Below are 22778 nucleotides of genomic sequence, written 5' to 3' on the forward strand. Positions count from 1 at the left end.
TATCCTTTTATTTCTGTGCGCAGGCTTTTGGAGATCCACAGGAAAAAAAAATGAAGAAAGTGGGGAAAAAAAAAGGAAGCTGCAGAGGTGGAGATGTCCTGGTTTCTAGCTGTGTAATATGTCATTTGCTCACCAAAATAAGTGAGCTCATTCAAAGCTACTTTGAGCTTGCTTTTCTGTAGATATTGTTCAGTTGTACATCCTTCTTATCCCCCCATCATACCCTTGTACACTCAGGAGGCAGCTAATGAGACAATATTATTTGATGGATGGAGCTTCTTTGGCTATTTTGATAACAATGGCAGCAGAGGATCAGAACAAAGAAGACTGGGAGAAACAGCAACTCAGCACAGATATGTAGAAGGAAAGGCAGCTCTTGTTGTTGCTCTTCTTACTGAGGCTTCACAGATGCTTGTTCGCTTTTGTTCATTCATTTTTTTCAGTTTTTTTTTTTTTTTTAATATTGTAAGGAGGGAGGAAAAACAACAGTACTGTCTTTAGTAAAACATACAGAGTGAACATGTTGCCAGCGCCCTGGTGATTTGGTTCAGCTGGAGGAAACTAATGTTTTCTAATGCAAACTGTTCTGCTTTGAATTCCCTCCATTTTCTGTTGAAACATATTCAGAGACATAGCGTTTCAGCTGGATGTCCAGTTTAGGGGAAAGCAATTTGCAACGCTGTGCTAAATTAAACACAAAGGTGTTCCTGTTAATCAGCCTAGTGATTGAAATCAGTCAGTGTTTCAGCAACACAAACTACAGCCTGCAATGCAAACAAAGAGTGGCACAGCTTTGTAATAACAACTGTGAATGTGAAATAGATGAATGTACTTATTAGCATCTTCAGGAAGTTTGCAAGTATTAGACTGCAATTTAGCTGATAGCAGAAAGTACTATATACGCCATACATGATTTAATCAATTGGCCTTTTTCATACATTGTGGTCGATTAGGTTGCTGGCTTTATGAGATCTGTCAACACTGCTCAGATCAGGAGATACGGCTAAAATGTAATTTAACTGTCGTCGAGGAGAATATGGGATGTAGAAATGAATTAAAGCTCTGCTGCAAAATAGATATCTCTGTGGAATGGCAGTAACATGATTACAGAAGAAACACTGGATTCATTTTTAACAATATCAATTAGTTTTTTATGTTGTTTTCTTTGATTAGATTTCATTTAAAACATAATCAGCTGTACTTTAATCGTAGCTGCACATCTTTATTATTGTTAGCAGCTTCTAGAATCTAAAAGCAAAACCCCAGAGGGGAAAAAAATTGAAAAAAAAAAAAAGGTTGTATTAGTATGCATTGTTAATGTTTACCCCTTCAAAAAGAAAAAGAAAAAAATGCAGATGCAGACAAAAGAGTCTCGTTGTCCCAGAGAGCACTAGTCTTGAAGTAGTCTTGGGTTGTTACAATTGACCTTAGTTAGAGTAGAACCATCCAGATGTTTCAGCTGTGGTGCGGTAACAACTGCCCTGGGCTTTGCTGACAAAGGGGGAGCGTGCAGGGTCATGTCCTTACTGAGAGGACATCTGCTTCAGGTTCCACTCAGCCTCCAGGTATCCATCCCTGGTGTCCCAATGTGTGTGTGTGTGTCTTTAGCAGTGAACAGGAAGCAAGAGGCCTGGAAGCCCCATCTCCTACAGAAGACCAGTACAACATATGTCGGGTGTTGCAGCGCACTTGAATCGTCATCCATCCTTCAAGTCTTACCTGAGCTTAGCTAGCAGTCTCCCCATCACCTAGTGGACTACTTTCTTCTCTTAAAAAGCACCATCTTGGTTTCTTAGTTTCATTTTCTAAATATATGATCTTTGTTTTGAAGCAAAAAGGCTTTCAAGAATCCCAACACCAGTGTGGTCATGTTCTTTTCCATTACTTCATTTCATTAGATTCTCTCACCATCTTCGCTGCCAGTGTTCATCACCGACCGTGACGTTGAATATCTTGAAGAGAACAGCAATTTTTGTTCAAGAGAAATATGAGACTACTGCTGTCAGAAGCGCAGACGTGCTTGGCTCCCACTGAGAGGCGTCAGCTGAGCAGAAGATACCATTATGCAAGGTATCGGTGCTAAAGCGGAGGCAGACGTCGTGGGAGTACACAGGTGTCACTCCCGCTGTAGTGAACACAGAGCTCTTTGATTGATAGCTAAATGCTAACAGAGCTTGCCATGCTAAAGCATGCCCAGGGACATCTAATACTGGTGATGGTGGTCTGCGTGAGAGGCAGAACAAAGCGCTGTCATCCATCAATCTACATCACATAAACCCTGATGTTGTGTGTATGAACATTGCATCATCCCGTCCTTTCAAGTCCAGTCATGAGAGAAAGTGTCTGAACTGTTTAGAGTAGGGATGGATGACCTATCCTGTAGAGCTGTAAATCCTCACAGTCCTGGCTTCACTTTGCATCACCTCCTTTTGCTTAGTGAAAACAAACAAGTTAATTATTTAGATAGATAGATAGACAGATAGATAGATAGATAGATAGATAGATAGATAGATAGATAGATAGATAGATAGATAGGACTTTATTCATCCCTAAAAGGGAAATTCAAACTGTCTGGCGACTCAGTAAAACACTAAAACACTCACTCTTCCACCTCTCAGTGCGTATTAAACATCTCTCATATATATATATATATATATATATATATATATATATATATATATATATATATATATATATATACATATAAATATTTCAAAAAAATGTATACACTGCACAAATGTCTTTCACAACAGACATGAAAACAGCAGCCCGGCTGCTGACTTTCCTGCTATTTTTCCCTTTGCCATAAGGGGGAGCTCAAAGGCAAAGTGCCTAATGCTGGGCTCAGGAGGGATCATCAAACTGAAACAGAGGGAGATCACTTTCCTCTTTTTCAGCCTTGTGGACAAATGGTAATTCAGTTGTGTTTGTTCATCTACAGCTCCAGTCATTCTCAGGAGTACTGGATAATTGGTGGTGTCAAACTGGGATCAGAGTTGTTCATTTTGACAGGTTGAGTCTTTTCATTCTTTTGATTTGGGAAAGAAAGGTTTGATGTGAGTGCCTGATGCAATGCAGAGGTCTACAACAACGGCTCAGACGATCTATTAACAAGCCATCGGTGAAGCCATCGGTTAAGATCGCCAGTGGAACCAGTTCTGATGAGTCAGTTAAAGATATTGATTCTTTGATTGATTCACTGATTGAGTCATAGTGAGTCATCCTAAGCCACCACACATCGGTGGGCTTCGATTAGCATGTGATTCAGGTACCACTTGACCTCAATGATATTGTGTTTGAGCTGCACCAGGTTGATACATCAAGGGTGAGCTGATATCAAAATATGTTTAGTCCATTTCTATTTATTTATTTATACATATACATATTTTTTGGTGGGGAATAAACCTGTTAACAAACTTGCTTTACAGTATTGATGCTATAATTAGCCTCATTTTACTGAAATACAAAATGTTTGCTGTGTACATCCATGAAATGTGTCCCTTTGTTTCCAATGCTCTGAATTCACAACTACGCCCCTCGTCTCATCCAGCAGGAGCAGCAGCTAGTCCCTACTCTGTCTTATGGCAATGATTCTTTCTCCATCTTTTGCTCCTGCCGTCCGTCTCCATCCTTCTCTTTCATTGTCTGTTTCCCTCTCTCCATTGCCCAAGCAGCATCACTCTTCCTCCTTTGGCAGCTACTCTGTCTTCTCCCTCTGCCACCTTTTCTCTCACTCATCCTCTCGACTGGCAATAAAAGTTTATCTTCTCCCCTCCCTCTCTCCCCTCTTCCCTCTTCTCTATCTTGCAGGGCACATTGGATCCTCAGTGTGTTGTCTGGGACTATGGCAACCCGTAAGTTTCTCTGAATGAATGAAATCTCATGTGTGCTGTGTAGAATTCTGTCAGTGAGTGCTCGTGTTGATGTTTATCACGTGTGTGCTTTTGCACATTCGTTTTTATGAATAAACCAGGAACATTTTAATGTATTGTTGAATCAGCTCCTAAATGAAAAATGCCTTCTTTTCTTTAGTTTAAATCAAACATCACCCAGGGGTCATAAGTAGCTTTTCTTTTGTTGCAGTCTTTGTTTTCAGTGTTTACCTTTTTCCCACCATGCTGGCAGCTTAATTCACCGTTCTTTGTTCTGCTGCGAACGTTTAGTTCAATTTGAGCAATCCATTTGTGTTCCATCAGTATCCTGAAGTGTTAGTTTAGTCCTAATGGGTTTTCTTTCATTCATCTAAGGCCACATAGGGTTTGACTTTGTTCACTCTGATTAGTGGACCAGCGAGTGAACAACATAATGTAAACCAGCACAATTGATTGCACAATTGATCTCCATTAACCCACATAGTGATTGTCCAATTTGTCAATAACAAAGTAAAACTTGTTCAGAACCATTAACCCAGGCTTTGGTTCCAGGCAAACAAAGTGAACCGTTTCTTCCTATTCTTCCTTGTATGTCCATAAATCCAGTTGAATGGATGGTTAAGTTGTTACCTGTTGCTCCCTCTCACTAACATCAGTTTGTTAAGTTTGGAATGATGGGATGAATTGATGAGGGCGTGGATAAGGTTGGCCTGAATCATGAAGCACATTTAAACAATCTATTTTTGTTTTTGTGAGAAGACATATACCATTGTACATTCACAAGAATTTAAGAAAACTATCTGACCTGTTCTCATGTCAAAACTCCAATCACCGAGAGCCGGTATCCAGCAGGTTTTCGTTGTTTCCCTGCACCAAAATAGGAAAAAAAAGGATCCAACAACATTTTTAATAGGTTGACATCTTGTCAACCTATTAAATCATTCGGTCAAGCATCTTGGAGGATGGAGAAAACAAAAACCTGCAGGATACTGGTCCTCGAGAACTGGAGTTTGACACAAGTGGCTGAAATGGTTGAATCGATGTTTTGCTTTCTGATTGTGCACCTTTATCCCGACTCAGCCTAAAGTACACCTTAGTGACCTCATATGATAACATAATTTTTGTTTACAAAGAAAAAAGCCAAGACCAGAACGCAAAGCGCTTCTAAAAGGCAACTCATGACACCTTGTGATATGAAAAGCATTGTTTTGAAGTTATTTTGGATTTTACAGCTTAGGTGTTAAACTAACAAAGACAAGATTGGTTGGAAAATTTTATCATCATTAAAATAATTTTTGGGAACTACACGTTGATTCAGATTTTTTTATAACTTGATCTTTTAGGGGTAAAAAATGGAATGTACTAGTGGTTCCTGATATGTAAAAACATCCATCCAGTCTTTACTGCTTATGTGGGGTCAGGTCACAGCGGCAGAGAGAACTAGCCTTCTATCACTCTTTGACCACTTCTTCAAACTGCCCTGGGAGAATCCCAAAAAATAGCTTCCATAAAGGTGTCCAAGTACACAAAAACAAGATTTTTAAATCAGACACTTTACCAGGAATTTAACAATGACTGCAGTTGACCATGTTCCCAGAGTATGAATGGCACATTAAGGGGAGCAAAAACCGAGTAGACTTTGGACCAAATCATCTTTGTAAATTTCGCCTGCACCTTAACTACTATATCGGTTTTCATTACATTATAATTTGAAAGATAAATGACAAATTATTCAAACGACAGTCTGTATAGTGACTGCTGCCCAATGGCCATGCACAAGTATTGTTAATAGGTTTTTATTTTTTAACATGGATGAGCTAACAACATGATAAACAGTAATCTTCAAGACAAATGACAAAATTAAATGGATGTCTTACTTCAAATTATATTTGGTCAATTTCAATCGCAACATCTGCAACGTTTACAATGCCAAATTTATTTTTTTTAATGACAGTCATAACACTGTTAGAAGTCAGGCAGCAAGCAATGTGTGACAACAACTGACCTATTTCTAAATGACCTAAATTTATTTGTTCAATATGTTGCTTGATATTTATCCGTTGTAGAACAAGAACCTTAAAAAGCAGGGGAAAAAGGCAGAAAATTGCCTATTTCCCGAGACAGATCTTATTCCAGGCCATCATCTCTATACACTTCAATCACTGCAAAACCAAAAACAGTCATAATCACTGCATTTGCAACAGTAAATGTAACTTTTATTGTATAATAAGAAGCAGTATATGAGTGTTGGTGTAAATGAGTGGATGTGAAACAAATAGTAAAGCACTTTACAGAACCTAAACAAGGTTAATAAGGCTCTATATAAGAGTGGATCATCTCCCATCAACCTTTTTCTAGTGCAATACTTCAAAATAATCTCCCAAAACACTAATGGAAGCATTACGAATGGGGTCGTGCTTGTACAGCTTTCAACTTGTTCAGCTGCTGAAAATCAAACTTTCCATCAGTATGAGCACTTTCAGACCCTCTCAGCCCTTTATCTTGAATGTTGTACTTGTTGATTATAATGGAGACTTTGTAGTATAGTTAAAAGCTGCTGCTTAAATGTGGTATCAATCAGAATTATGATTATTTTAGTGGAAAAGTTTGGAAGTAATCACCTGATTATAGCTGGGATAAGCTCCAGCTGCTTCTCTTCTCTGAATTAGATTAAACAGCATTGGAAATCAATGGATGGATTAATTTGATCGGTAATGAGATCATGGAAACATAATTAATCAAATAATTAAGAAAAAACAACATATATATATATATATATATATGTTATTTCTCAATTGATTCCTGAAAACTGAAGCTATTAAGCGGTTGAACTGTTTGTTGCCCTCCTTTCAAACAAGAGGTCCCTTTGGTAATTTTAAGCCAACTTGTCTTGGGCTGAGTTTGAAGAACACAAATCATTGTAAAAATGCTGAAAACGGTGGGCTTTATCTCCATTGGCTTGTTTTCATAAGCAATGGAAGTCAAAATTGAAATTGAAATTAGATTTGTTGGACAGTCTTACAGTAAAATGCTCCACAGCAAGTTAAGCAGCGCTGCCATGAGTAGGGATTGTTTCGTCAATTGTTCTGCGGCCGTGTTAATTAAAAATGCAATCATGGTGTCATTTTTCTGGCATAACATCCTTGCCAATGGCTTGTGTGTGAACATAACTGTGGGAGACAGATTTAACATGTGATATTTTGACAGCACTAATGGATTTATAAGAGTGAAATTTGTCAGCCGGCCATCACACAGGGGCATTTCTGTTTACTGTGACAACAAGATGGGTGGCTGTAAAATTCTGGTCAGGTCAGCTCCTACCATAAGATCACACAAGGTTATCCAGCTCCAAAGGTTTGCAAGCGAGGGGATGAGAAGTTGTGAACTTATCAAAGTACCTCCTCTCTCCATCAAGGTAGGAGAGAAACAATGCCGGGCAAAGTCAATTAACTAGCTTGCAGATTACAGCTGCAATCAAATTAAATTCACAGACACGACAAGGGCAGACAGCCAAACGGAATATAAAGTGGCAACGTCCACCAACCCGACACAACCAACAACAGCTGGCATATATGGGCAGATACAGAGTCGCACACATCTATCACACAGTTAGCGCAACATATTGTGGCATTTCGAGAGCTTTAGTGCACCCATGTCGCAAAAAAAAAAAAACAAGAATTTATCACAGAATCCGATGATCAAAAATGTCAGAAGTGCATATGCAAATACAGAGAGGCCTCTGCAGGGAAGGGTGGAAGTATTTGTACTTCCATCCTCCTCCATTGTTTGTCTGCGCAGGCCAGCTAGAGCTTGACTGGAGCTTGGCATGAGTGTGAAGTTGATATGGACAGAGAACATGTTGTACAAAGCTTCCGTTTGTTTGCTTGAAGATATCACCTCTCTCAGCCCGCCTGTCTCTCTTACTGAGCCGCAGGCTTTGAGGTTGAGCAGGAGGCAGGCGAGAGGTGGAGAATGCACAGATAGCGGTGTGGAGGGAGGGCAAAGACAGCAGCAGCTGAGCCAGAGACATTGATGGAGCGGGGGGGGAAGAGGAAGGGAAACTTTGCTTCTCTGTGAGCTCTAGATGGAGACTATTTTTAATGCACAAACACACAAATTCATCCACATGTGGACCAGAGATTATATTATCCACTTGTTAGGAGACACTCATGTGTTGTGGACTCTTATATAGAGATTAGGGCTCACACAGATAGGCTGAAATCTGTAAAACCTATTGTCATTCACATCACAATTGTCTGTTTTTCAGCAGTGGTGTTATATTTAGTAGTCTGAAAGCACTTTCAGCGGAAGCATTCTCTCTCTGTCTCTCTCTCGCTCAGCTGGCTACATTGGCCAACAGTTTGTGGCACTCACAGTTCATCTCAGTATTTATGTGTGAGTGTTTATTTATTTATTTTGCCCCTAACAGGCCCATATGTCGGCACCATCTGCCCACCCAAATTGTCGAGCTTGCCATCCCTCCCCGTCTCTCCCCATGTGCCTGTCCACCTCAACCAACTCTCAACCTGTAGTCATTGACTATGCCGGTTCCAATGGATGCGTTTATGTTTAGTCCTTATAAAAGTTTAACAAGGTTTAAAACCGGGAGCTCGGCTTAGCTAAAAAATAAAAGAGGCCTTCGAAAGGAACATTTTTTTGTCTGATCAAGCATGGTGGCATCATAATTAAAGACAAGACATCCCCACTGAGTCGCCAGAGGTGATGCCAGTACATGTTTATATCTGAAGTCTTTAAAGATTCAAAAGGCTCTGCTTTTTAGTTTTGTAGACCAAGTCAGGCTCTAAACTGTTATTTCCTTTGTATGGGAAACAAGAGCTGCATTTCAAGTACACGTAGAATTGCGCAAAAATGTAAATATGACAATAAAAATACAAAAATGGAAACAGCTACATTTCGAAAAACTTCTCAGATATTGCTTTTGCACTGTCATGATGTGGATTTTCAGACATTTTGATGTAGAAATATATCGCAAAATTGTAATGAAAACAGTTCTTCCGCATTTACTTCCCACTGTCGCCGTGTGCATGCTCAGGATGGGGGATTGGATCAAAGTCATGATTCAATGCAATTAGTTGGTTTCTATTTTGAATTGGTTTCTATTATGAATTGGCTTTAAATGATGTGCATGTTGTTTCGTGTATGTCAAGTGCCCTGTGACAACCATGTTGCAATGTGACGCTATACAAATTGAGCTGCATTGACTTGAATTGACTTGAATTGAATTGAATTGAATTGAATTGATTGAATTGAATTGAACTGGGGGGAGGCGTGTAAGGGATCATGTGACCAGTTCATTTCAGTAAAGATGGCCCGGTGTGGAACAAAAAACAGCAAATTTCTGAGTTTTACAATAAATTAGAAAAGAAAATGAGGAAGAAAGGCTTCAGAAATCTGTGGGAAATTCTCCGCAGCAAGTAGAACACCCAAAATAACGCTAAATGGCTACATTGCATTCCACAAATATGACATTTTGTCCAGATATGAGATTTTTTGAGAACTGAGGCTTATGTGATAAACACCATTCATTCATTCATTATCCAAACTGCTTCGTCCAATTAAGGGTCGCAGGGAAACTGGAGCCTTAAACACCATTCCATAAATTGCAATTGTTTGTTGAAACTTATAAACATTGCTGTTATTTTACAAAAAAAAAAGTGTGACGGAAACGCAGCCAATGATAAGTGATCAAACTTTTCTGTCCTGTGGTTCCTGACCTTGCCTCTGGCATCTTTGACCCCCACACTGCCTCAGAGTGGAATATCTGACTAACCCCTTCCTCATCTCTTTCCTAATGGTGACACACAAACATGCAGGACATTCACCGCAATGTGCAGCACATATCACTTCTGGTGCATTATAGATCACCATAGCTCTGTGAGAATGTTGGCATCCATTAAATATACATTATTCCTCTGCTTAAACATTTATTTTTGCATCACTTATGCATTTCTATGTCTCTCATGCAAGCTGTGAAAGCTGGAAATACTGCAAACATCAACTGTCCAGCCACATTTAGAAGCACACTGCAAATGTAAGGAAGCAGTTCAAGATAAATGCAATGTATAGTTTTAGGCGGATGGACGACGGTAAGACATGTGAAGGGCTGGGGTTCACTTAATCCTCTTTCTAATCTCCAGTGTTGTTCAGCTTGATCAGGGATAAGTAGTTAAAGACCCAGCCTTTCCCCTCCATCGCACATCATTGCCACAGATTAATCAAGACCTGGTGTGTAGCACAACTAGCTTTCACATCCTCAATCTGATGTGGTTTGCCTTTGGCTCCGGCTGATCTGGTCCTGCGGTCAGCTTTGGAGTTGGCAGGTCTCACACCTACATTAAAAAAAGGCTGAACACGGACCTGGCCAAATTTTTTAATGCCATTTAGTTTACTAAAAGGCACAGCGGTAAACTGTGTGTGACACTTTCAGTTCCAGCTCTCATTTTAGCAGCTTTGTTGCCTGTCAAACTCAATGTTTCTCTTGTACAGAACAAACAAGCAAATAAATGAAATATACAATTAACAAATGTGCATTTGTGCCTTTTCAATATATCACTTTCAATTAAAGATCACTGTAGCGGCTCAGAGAATGATTCACAAAAGACATGTTTAAATGAGAATGTTAGTCTTTTATCCCAGTCAAATTAATTCTATATCACTCTTTATGCAACTTTCCAGGACTGTTTTACAAAACAAGACAGTATATAGTGATGGCAAATCCTCCCTTAAGCCTGGACCTTAATAATATAAAAGCAGTGTGGGATCCTCTTGACAGAGAACAAATGCAGCCAACAACAGAAGAGAGCTTTGGGATGTCTCTCTAGAAACTAGGAAATTATTCCTGATAACTATTTGCAGAAATAATAAGAAACCCTGCCTAAAAAGATTTTCATCTGTGTTTGAAGTATAAAATAATCATCCCAAATATTGACTTTCAAGCTTGTTGGAGTAAATATGTTATAGCCTTATACACTTATACATATTTGTATTTATGTTCGTGCATCTTTCAATAAAACATTCCACATATTTTCCTTTTTCATTGGCAATACATAATGAATGTATGACTGGCTTTTGCAACATGCAGTACGTTGACTTAAAAGAATCAAAACCAGTCTTCTTTTTCATGGGGTACTGCAGCCCTGCTTCATACCAGCATCAATTATAGGCTTTAATTTCCAGTGCGTGGGATGCAGTGTCGTCAGTGGTAGATATAGATATAAGACATTGATCTTTCTATGCATGTGTGTTAACCCAGTAATAGAGTCTGTTGATAGTGTGTCAATCCATAGCGTTCTAGGAGTGTCTGCACACTGCTGTGACCCAAAGCAGAAACTGAAAGGATGATAATCAATTGGACAGACAGTCATATTGGAATTAAATGGATAATTTAGACACTGTAATCCCTGAGGGGATGTTGAATTAGCTGTGAATGTATTGAGGCTCAAAATAGTGCACCACATGTTTGGATTTAAAACATTTTTCAGCATGTATTAAATAAAACCTTCCCAACCATCAAGCTTTTGATGTTGAGAGACATTATTTGACTAGCCTTAAAGCTATGCATTAGAATTTTAAGTGTCACAAACATTGGACGTTCTTTATTTATTTATTTTTTTTGCATTCTAAACTGTTGCTCATGCACGCATTTACACACTGAACAGTGTAGCCACCAGGAGGAGGGGGTTGGACAGCTGATACGGCTTGCTCCACTTTTCCATCTGACAGAACACAAGGGATCAAGACTGTGTCAAACAGCAAGAGGGAGTGGGCCAGTAGGGCTTATGTGCGCTCGGTCTCCATTGGGCATTAGAAACGTGGATAGGCTGATTACAGTTATCACAACAGTCCATAGAGAACGCGTCAATGTGGTAAATTCAATTGTGCGTGCGTAGGGAGGAGTCATGTTTAGGTTAGTTTTGGTGTCATTAAGTGGATGTTAAGTACTGAGGTAAATACTAATTACGCAACCATCTGAGTCTGTAGCTATGGATCTATTCTGTTGCTGCATGGATATATTTAGACTGCACCTACTTACGGAAAGTTCTTCTCTTTATTGAGATTGAAGTCATAATGTAAAGCAAGTTGGTAGTTCCATTTTTTTTTTTTTAGGATTCTTAGCTATTTTGTGCACTTGAAGCAAAATGATTGATTTTCTCACCATGTGACCGGAGGAGGTGAAATGGAGTGCTCTGTCTCACCGTCCAGACAGGGGTAACCCTCAGATCCGAACTGGCAGTTTTAGATAATGATGTCAGGCATTTTTGCCGATTAGCATTTGAAGTTCAGAGGTAGGAAAAAGGAAGAATGGATCTCTGCTGACAGTTGGAATACGTTGCATCGTCACTCCAGGACTTGTTGAGCTTGAAAGCTACTTAGTAAGTAACATCTATACCTCTTGAAATCTATTCTTTGTCACGTTGTGACACTTATGCACCGCAGACACATTTACAAGTCTTAAAAGGAGCCTCCTGTCAAGTGAAGTATTTGCCTTATGTTTGTCTTGCTGATTCGCAGTTTATCCTCTTTACTCCCGTGCTGATTTATGTAGGCTGAGAGGGTTCTGTGCTGGTTAGCGTTGATCCTGTTGGTATCCTCTTTGAGCATCTTGCATGATGTGTGGAGGAACGCATCCAATGTTTTAGATAAATCCTCAACATTTTTTATGAGATGCATCAGTGGAAAACCTTTCTGGTAATAAAATAAATTGACTTAAAGGCATGATTTCATCCTTATTTTGTTAGTTTGGATTTATAACCTGCTTCTACAAAAGTCACTTTCTTAGTATCTCTGTGGGATGTCCTTTTCACTTGCCACAATGGCAGACTATTATTGGCTGCAGTCAAGTTTGGTATCTCTGTATTTTCTGTTCGCTCACGAGCTTGCACACCAGGAGGAAAGTTAATCCCTGGAAAGAAGCTTATAAATTAGCCCAGGGCCATGCCAGAGAGCAGCAGATTTGGGGAGTAGAGGTCACTGACAAAGCATTCTCCGCACACAAATCCAAGGAAGGAGTGTAAAGGCAGGTTTTTGTGTAACGTTCTCACGTGACATAAGCCACGAGAAGACAAGGAGGATTAAACAAGGACATTACGCTCTTATGTAGACCTGTTGAATTTTCACTTAACTAAAACAGGAGTCAGCTTGGTGTAAGAGCAACGGAAGTGCAAAGAACCGCTGACTGAAACAGCTTGTTTTTTTTTTTTTGTTTATCGACATTCATCCACACACAGATGCATCAGAATAGATATTTGAGTCTTATTTTTTTCTTTTTTTTTGGAATCACTTCAGCATACATAAGACTCACATCAATACATATTTCATGTTCAAGTAGAGATAATATTCCGATCTGGATTGTACAGTCTTGCACGTCAGCCTCGAAACATCCTTTAAGTAATTTCACATCATGTTCTGGTTGTAAGACCCGCCTCTGCATTGGACAGTGGAGGAGAGCAAACGCCGAGTTCATATCTGGGTCAAATATATTAATGCATGCAGGCACAAACGCACAAGCACAAGAACACAAACATGGAGCTACTCTGTGGCAGATGTTGTATAAAATGCAGGCTGTGCAGTCCTGTATAATGGGTGTTACGAAAGGTTGAGTAAGTACAAATGATTTGTGTCGTGTGAAGATTTGCTTCAGTGCTTTCTTGCTCTATTGAGAGTAAAAAAAAAAAAGTCTGAATTTAATGCGTCTGGTGAATGTAGACTTCTGCTTGCTGGTAATCTTAGACTTGATTTCTGTCAGAACATTTTCCCTCAGCCTGGAGACATCTTTTCTTGCACTTTCTTTGGTGTTTGGTGGCTTCAGTCTTAATCAGAGTTTAAACCGCTGCATGTGTTTCGAGATGGCAAGCAGCTGAATCATTTATTCATTTTAACACAGCTGAAGTTATTACATTCTAAAGTACATTTAGACTAAAACTAATTAGCGTTCATTTCTTGTTTATAAACATTTTAAGCATTGTGTTCTTGGAAAAAAAAAAAGGGGAAATGCCGTGATTGGATTAACACACACACACAAACACACACAATACAGCCTTTGTCAGGGTTGTATACTCAGAGCATCCAGAGCAGGCAAGGTTTCACTGCTGTTGTAAAATGTGGACAGACAACAACCCACTGAGCAAAACTGGACATCTCAGCACAGAGTGGTCTTCATGGTCTTTTTCAATGTATTTCGGCTTGTTGGCCATGTATGGTGAACCAGCAAGCATGAGATCAGGACCCTGGAAGTGAAGCAGCTACTGTAAATGGAACTGGGTCAGCATTAGATCTCCTGTGACAAAGGCAGTCGGCAGACTCGGCTCACTAAGAACAAAAGAAGATGTGATCGCATACATATAAGTTGCAACCACACGAATGGCCTACCTCTCCACGCAGATTGTTACGATGATTCCTCACCTTCTACAAGTGGAGTTGGCCACAACTGTTTAGAAAGGCAGTTTTGATGTGGCAAAAGTTACAAAATTGTTGACTTTTTAGGAGACTCGTGCATGCTGGAGACTGGTGACTCTAGATGCACCCTGCGGAGTGTTTACTGTGGTGCCATTCATGCCTCACAGTTTCAGTCACATCAATTACAGCCACACATCTTCACTTATCAATTTATGACAGGAATTCAAATGATTTCCAGTGAAAATGATCTGTCGTTAAATTAATACGAACCAGTACAACTCCCAGTGTGAAGAAAAAAAAAAAAAAGGTTTACAATCTATCATTTGGCAATACATTTAGAAAAAAAGATTATTGGGGAAAAATATGAATTTTTGCATCATATTAAACAACAAATAATGATATGAAGCTAACAATCAGGCTGCAAAACAACATGTTTCCGTACAGATAGGTTGTAATGCACGTGGTGACACCTGCATTATGCTGAAGAGTTTTAAACCGATTTTTTTCTCTGGATCTGTCTCCTCTTGAGGCCATTTACCTCCATAATCCTGAAAATCCTTTACAACCGACTTTCTCCTTTCCACTTGTCTTTCTGCCTCTGACTCATTAGCTCTCATGTTTCCACTGTGAATAGCTAACTCTCCTCCTTTTTCACACATTGACTCTACAAAAAAAGCAAAAAAAAAAAAAAGCCTGGAAACATTGAGTCACACAGTATCTATGGCAATTTGCACACTAACTTCCCAATATCGTGTGCTGAGAATTAAACTTGCTCCTGCTGTCGTCTAAAGATTTTCAAGCATTTTGACTTTAAAGTATTCTTTTTGTAATGAGAACAAAACTTTCTGTAATTTACATGCTGATTTCTATCTATGCATGAAATTCTTTTGTCATCCTCCAATGATTTTTTTTTCATCTCCTCTCTTATTGCCGTCTAAATCGTCTTTCCTGTCACAGTTCTTTTCCTCCTTTGTAGTATCTCTATTTGCTTCTCTGGCCACTGATGACACATGGAAATGTTTTAAATATATTTTAGGAGAGAGAACATTAAACACTCGGAGAGCAGTTTATCAACATCATAATAAGATAGACCAGTACTGTATATTTGTGACTTAACCTGTTTGTGAATCGGTCATATTAGATAATATTGCATATTCTAAATGAGTACATTTAATGCAGAACATTTTCATAAGTATAAACAGAGTGATGTTATACGAAAATGTCAGTTTAATGAAGCATAAAAATGATTTATGTTATATAACCATGACAGAAGAACACTAGGGATGCTGGGAAAATGTCCATTACAAGACGTTTGTCCACCTTTTAGTTTTATTGTTTCAGACTATTTTTTCATGCACTCAGTACATTCCATTGCTTCCATTATTTTATATGTAAATGTTGGCTAAAAACAACCATAAGCATTTACTGAAATTGATGTTTTATTTATTTATTTTTTTAACATGTTTGACTGTCAAGTTAGCAGATCTTTAGATCAAATGTTACTTGATTTACTCAACAAAGTCTGGTCTGTTTCCAAAATCCACAGGAAAAGTTAAAATTTTCAACATCAACTTCAACATCAAATTTCAAATGGGAAACCATATTTATCAGATACCTCTTTATTCTATTTGGAATGAGCAATTTCCATATAAACATACCTGAAGGCAGATGAAGGATGGTTGACTAAGTAGAAAACATGGATGAAGACTATTTACCAGCTAATTATCAAGGCTGCAGCAAAGTTAAGGCTGTTGCAAGATGAGAGGGATCATAAAACTATAAGGACCCATTCGCTGTTCTCTTGTTCTGTCCTGCCAGTGCTCTAACCTTGTTTATTCTTTTTTTTTTTTTTTTTTTTTTCTTTTCAAAATGATCTGAGATTTCTCATGATGATCAAGGGAAGAAACATTTCAAACTTTTCAACAACTTGATCTTTTACCTGTTTTAAAGATCAAAAGCTATGTTTTTGTGACAGCAAGTGACATTTTTGGACATATTTGCTTTAAGATGAGTGAAATTAATTTTAAATGTTATGTGTCTTGTACCTAATTACAACAATTTCAAGATAATGTCCTGCAATGGCGATGGTTCCCACCATGATAGTCTGAGCTAGTGGTTCCCATCCTTTTCTAGTTATGACTCCAAAGCTAACACGTATCAACTGTGTCATCCTGCAGCTATTCTCTAAATGTAAGGCTAGAAAACTGGAAGGATCATTATAAATCAGGAAGACAAAGTGGTTTTTGGTGAATTTGGTGGTTCAAGGCACATACATACTTAAAATTCCCTTCTCTGGCAGAAATAATTCCAAATTCAGAATTTTAATATTACATGTGTACTTTGTTGTTTATGTGTTCATGTGTCAAAAATTGATTTGATAAAATCACAGACTGATCACTGATTATTGATTTAATTTTGACAGCCCTCATAAAAATCATTTTTTTTCTGATAAATTTAGGCCCAACGTTTTTTACTGAAACTACTTTGAGATCCCCAGTTTAACAACCACTGGTTGAGGGGACTGAGTTTGATTTGGAAAAAGAGCACCTTGGTTAGGTTTAGTTTAATTTCACCCTGTACTTTACTCAGTGGTCCAAGCTGTCTTCAGAGGGTTACAAGAACTGCTCACTGGGTAGTGTCTTCTGACCAATGACCAAGAAGAAAGAATAAATTCAGGCTTCCTGATTGGCTGAAGGCTCACTCACTGCAAATCAACAATGGAACAACCATAAATGTATGCAGTCTTTGGCTTTTCACAAGAAGCTGTCTAGTAGAATCAGCAGGAGAAGAAGAGTTATTTAACTTGTTGCACTATGAGGTACCTGGCATTACTTCATCTCTTTGCTTCACTCAATGCCCCCCTTCGCTTTCACTGCAAGCAAAGCAACGTGTCTGTTTGTCTCCATCAGACCTTTTAGTGCATAAGTTTTAAAACTTAGCATGTTTTAGAGAGACCTATTTGCTTTTTTCAGCTATTTGAACCATCTACTGCTATCTTTTTTCAAAGACTGCATGCAATTTACACATAGACTTTTAAAGGGTACCTTGGTTAAGAGAAGGACTAAATTCATAACTAATTTTGATGTGTACAAGGCAGATGGAGGAAGGCTTTATGAATGACTTTGCTTTCATGCATTACAAAAAGCTAAGAAACAATTAATTCAGCTTTAGGAATTCAAAGCATGTGCATCCTTTACTTTTGTTTTTACAGTGTCTTAAAAGGGGCCAACTGGCTTTCACAACGACGCCCTTTCAGTCAAAAGATTCTCTCAATTTATTCTCATTTGACAAAAAAAGTCAATTTACATAGTTGTTCATGATGTGTTTTTCTTCTCCCCCCCACCTAAAAGCCAAAGCCACATTCAAACAATTAGTGAGCAAATTGGAAAGCATTTCAATTTACTAATTCCACCAACATGTCAACTGTGAAATATTACCAAATCTACTAGATGGACTGACACAAAGTGTCACAAACACTCACGGTTGCCAAGTTACACACGCTGATGAATAATCCCCGTACTTCTGCACACATTTTTTCACAACTAACAGCATAATTGATATTTGCAGACATGTTTGTATTACTAGGATGAGTTGTAATGTTGTTGCTCATCCTTTTAATGGAAATCTTTGTTCTTCCCAATACTCATGAGCTTCTATACTTATATTATAAGCAAACATTTCACTCAGTTTTAGCTTGATAAACAGCTATTACAGTCAGAACAGACTTAAAAGGGAAAAAAAGGTCTTACAGTTTGTATAGTGTTGTATGTTTAGTAATATATTTCATATCCAAAGCGTCTAAAACAACTGTATTAATAGACAGAGCTGTTTGTCCTGTTTGTACCTGTTTTCTTTCAAGGAAACTGCCAGCAGCATTTTTTTTTTTTTTTTTTTTCAAATGCCACAACAATGCTTAAAACAAAAGCAGTATCTTTTTAATCTTAAACCCTGCTTGTGACACTTCATAAGTCGCAGGACTAACATGGATGACAATTAAAACCGGCTACATTCAAAGTTGGCTCTTTGCTGAAGGGCATGAAAAGTTTGCAATGGTTTCCTGCTGAAACAGATGAGGATCAGCAGTCAATTAAGCTTGAAATTCAGCAGATGAAACAAAGAGGCCACATATTTGTGCTCGTGTTATTAAAGGAGACCCCCTGCCGTGAGCTGGCAGACAGTTTTTCCTCATTATCTCACTTCCTCTTTGCTGCCAGATTGACGTTGAATACTTTATATACATTTTTTTGTTTTTGTTGCACTAAGTGAGGACTGTTGGTGTCACTTAATGGATGGCATGCCTGCTTTCGCCGCTGCTGCTCTTGCTAGAATGTACATAAATCAGTGAGAACATCATCCCGTGTGTCTTTGGAATGACATATAGAGTCATTATTGTTATTATTTGCTGTCCATATGGCAGCATGGAACAGTGTGTGTGTAAGTCATTTACAGATACATGTTTGACATTTCTATGTTAACTACTTGGTTTGAGTCCGTTTTTTGTTTGTTTCTTTTGCCATCGATGTTCTGAGAGAGGTCCTGCAATGAACTGACGAATTGTCCAGGTTGTACCCTGCCTCTCACCAGCTACTTACTGGGAAAGGCCCAACCCTGAGTTGGATTAAGCAGCATAAAAAAGATGAGTTAATGTTCTGAGAGAGTTTAGCTTTTTCTAAACACTTGCATGAAAGCGTTGCTGGCCTCTGAATGGTCAGAGAAAATCCCTCACTTGTGGGTGTAACAACACCATGTGCACATGCGCACACTTCTCTGAACACACACACACACACACACACACAAAACCCTGCACCATGTTGCTACCTGTCAAACTGTCTCTGAGCTTCACCGCTGTGACTCATTTTCCCATTTTCAGTCTTTGAAGTGTCACCCTGCAGATGACGATCATCAGGGCTCACATCTCATTACTGACATTATAAATTATGTGTCAGAGTGTGTGCTTGTATCCTGTATGTGTGTGTGTGTGTGTGCATGCTCCTTCATGTTCAGATCTACTTTTGAGGATTAACGTTGATGCATTCTTGTCATTCAAAGTCACACTGATGTTGTCGGAGCAGTCTGTCATAACACAGGTATATTTAGTCTGGGGGCATGTCTTGCACTCTGAACATGTTATTTGCAAGCGACGGTGTCCTCTCTACTGTTTATTTGCTTTATTTGACTGACAACAGCTCAAACTACAAAGTTTCCCCAATAGTGTATTGTTTTCACTGTCGGTTGTGATTTCCGATGGTGAATGAACTGATAAGGCGCTCTTCGTTGCTGCTGCCCTTGATTTTGTTTTGCTTGTTTGTTTTGTTCTGGACCCTTCTTGTTTTGATGCATCGCACAGATTTATGATTGAGCATGATCTAAGGAGCATTTACTTTGGCTTGTGATTTTTTTAAATGTATTTCCTTGACTCGAGGCAGATGGCTGCCTTCACTGGGCCGGGTTCTGCCGGAGGTTGTCTTCCTGTTAAAAGGGAGTTTTTTGCTTCCCACTGCCGCCTCGTGCATGCTCAGGATGGGGGATTGGATTGGAGTCATGATTCGATGCAATCAGTTGGTTTCTATTATAGGCTATGTATGAATTGGCTTGAAATGATGAGTATGTAAAGTGCTCTGTGGCAACATTGTTGTGAAGTGGCGCTTTACAAATAAAGCTGAATTGAATTGAATTTTTTTTACCTCCCGTGGGCTCACCATCTGCGGGAGGAGCCGTAGGGGTCGGGTGCAGTGTGAGCTGGGCGGCAGCAAGGGGCAGGGACCCTGGCGGTCCGATCCCCAGCTGCAGAAGCTGGCTCTAGGGACGTGGAACGTCACCTCTCTGGTGGGGAAGGAGCCTGAGCTTGTGCGTGAGGTTGAGCGGTTCCGGCTAGATATAGTTGGACTCACCTCGACGCATGGCTTGGGCTCTGGAACCATTACCCTCGAAAGGGGCTGGACTTTCTTCCACTCTGGAGTTGCTCATGGTGGGAGGCGCCGAGCAGGTGTGGGCATTCTCATCAGCCCCCAGCTTGGTGCCTGCACGTTGGGGTTTACCCCGGTGGATGAAAGGGTAGTTTCCCTCCGCCTCCGGGTGGGGGGATGGGTCCTGACTGTTGTCTGTGCTTATGCACCGAACAGCAGTTCAGAGTACCCACCCTTTCTGGAGTCCTTGGAGGGAGTGCTGGAGGGTGCTCCTTCTGGGGACTCCATTGTTCTGCTGGGGGACTTCAATGCTCACGTGGGCAATGACAGTGAGACCTGGAGGGGAGTGATTGGGAGGCATGGTCCCCCTCCTCTGAACCCAAATGGTGTTTTGTTATTGGACTTCTGTGCTCGTCATGGATTGTCCATAACGAACACCATGTTCCAACATAAGAGTGTCCATATGTACACCTGGCATCAGGATTCCCTGGGCCGCAGTTCGATGATCGATTTTGTAGTCGTATCGTCGGACCTGCGGCCACATGCCTTGGACACTCGGGTGAAGAGGGGGGCTGTCAACTGATCACCACCTGGTGGTGAGTTGGCTCAGGTGGTGGGGGAGGAGGCCGGTCAGACCTGGCAGGCCCAAACGTGTTGTGAGGGTCTGCTGGGAATGCCTGGCTGAGTCCCCCGTCAGAGTGAGCTTCAACTCCCACCTTCAGCAGAGCTTCAACCATGTCCCGAGTGAGGCGGGGGACATTGAGTCCGAATGGGCTGTGTTCCGTGCCTCTATTGCTGAGGCGGCTGGCCGGAGCTGTGCCTGTAAGGTCGTTGGTGCCTGTCGTGGCGGTAATCCCAGGACTCGTTGGTGGACACCAACAGTGAGGGATGCCGTCAAGCTGAAGAAGGAGTCCTAACGGGCCTTCTTGGCCTGTGGGACTCTGGAGGCAGCTGATGGGTACCGGCGGGCTAAGCGGCATGCGGCTTCGGCTGTTGCCGAGGCAAAAACTCGGGCATGGGAGGAGTTCGGCGAGGCCATGGAGAAAGACTTCTGGACGGCTTCGAGGAGATTCTGGTCCACCATCCGACGGCTCAGGAGGGGGAAGCAGTGCTCCATCAATACTGTGTACAGTGGAGATGGGGAGCTGCTGACCTCAACTCGGGACGTAGTGGGTCGGTGGAAGGAATACTTCAAAGACCTCCTCAATCCTACCAACACGTCTTCCGATGAGGAAGCAGAGCTGGCGGACTCAGGGGTGCACTCTCCTATCTCTGGGGCTGAAGTCGCTGAGGTGGTCAAAAAACTCCTTGGTGGCAAGGCCCCGGGGGTGGATGAGATCCGCCCGGAGTTCCTTAAGGCTCTGGATGCTGTGGGGCTGTCCTGGCTGACACGCCTCTGCAGCATTGCGTGGACATCAGGGGCAGTACCACTGGATTGGCAGACTGGGGTGGTGGTCCCCCTTTTTAAGAAGGGGGACCGGAGGGTGTGTTCCAATTACAGGGGAATCACACTCCTCAGCCTCCCTGGTAAGGTCTATTCAGGGGTCCTGGAGAGGAGGGTCCGCCGGATAGTTGAACCCCGGATTGAGGAGGAGCAGTGTGGTTTTCGTCCTGGTCGCGGAACAGTGGACCAGCTCTATACCCTCTTTGGGGTCCTGGAGGGGGCATGGGAGTTTGCCCAACCAGTCTACATGTGTTTTGTGGACCTGGAGAAGGCATTCGACCGTGTCCCCCGGGGGCTCCTGTGGGGGGGTACTCCGGGAGTATGGGGTACCGGACCCCCTTGTAAGGGCTGTCCGGTCCCTGTACGACAGGTGTCTTGGTCCGCATTGACGGTAGTAAGTCGGATTCGTTTCCGGTGAGGGTTGGACTCCGCCAAGGCTGCCCTTCATCGCCGATTCTGTTCATAACTTATATGGACAGAATTTCTAGGCGCAGCCGAGGTGTTGAGGGGATCCGACTTGGTGGCCTCAGGATTTGGTCTCTGCTTTTTGCGGATGACGTGGTCCTGTTGGCTTCATCTGGTCGTGATCTCCAGCTCTCGCTTGAGCGATTCGCGGCCGAGTGTGAAGCGGCTGGGATGAGAATCAGCACCTCCAAATCTGAGACCATGGTCCTAAGCCGGAATAGGGTGGATTGCCCTCTCCGGGTCGGGAGTGAGGTCCTGCCTCAAGTGGAGGAGTTTAAATATCTCGGGGTCTTGTTCACGAGTGAGGGAAAGATGGAGCGCGAGATCGACAGACGGATCGGTGCGGCGTCTGCAGTAATGCGGGCTCTGCGCCGGTCTGTCGTGGTGAAGAAGGAGCTGAGCCAGAAGGCGAAGCTCTCGATTTACTAGTCGATCTACGTTCCTACCCTCACCTATGGTCATGAGCTGTGGGTCGTGACCGAAAGAACGAGATCTCGTATACAGGTGGCTGAAATGGGTTTCCTCCGCAGGGTGGCCGGACTCACCCTTAGAGATAGGGTGAGGAGCTCGGTCATCCAGGAGGAGCTCAGAGTAGAGCCGCTGCTCCTCCGCATCGAGAGGAACCAGTTGAGGTGGCTCGGGCATCTGGTCAGGATGCCTCCTGGACGCCTCCCT

At 41.3% G+C, this 22778-nt stretch overlaps 1 protein-coding gene across 1 annotated transcript in view; it reads left to right on the forward strand.

Moving 5' to 3' along the window:
- adgrb2 (adhesion G protein-coupled receptor B2) overlaps window positions 1–22778 on the forward strand; it is a gene marked incomplete at both ends in the record, with an annotated part of 173106 nt that overhangs the window by 90130 nt on the left and 60198 nt on the right. The window contains one exon of the mRNA XM_079258835.1: window positions 3811–3854. Within this exon, the coding sequence (XP_079114961.1) occupies window positions 3811–3854 (44 nt within the window). The remainder of the gene's footprint in view (window positions 1–3810; window positions 3855–22778) is intronic.

Source organism: Telmatherina bonti, assembly GCF_933228915.1.
Source record: "Telmatherina bonti genome assembly, chromosome: 19".
Taxonomy (NCBI): domain Eukaryota; kingdom Metazoa; phylum Chordata; class Actinopteri; order Atheriniformes; family Telmatherinidae; genus Telmatherina; species Telmatherina bonti.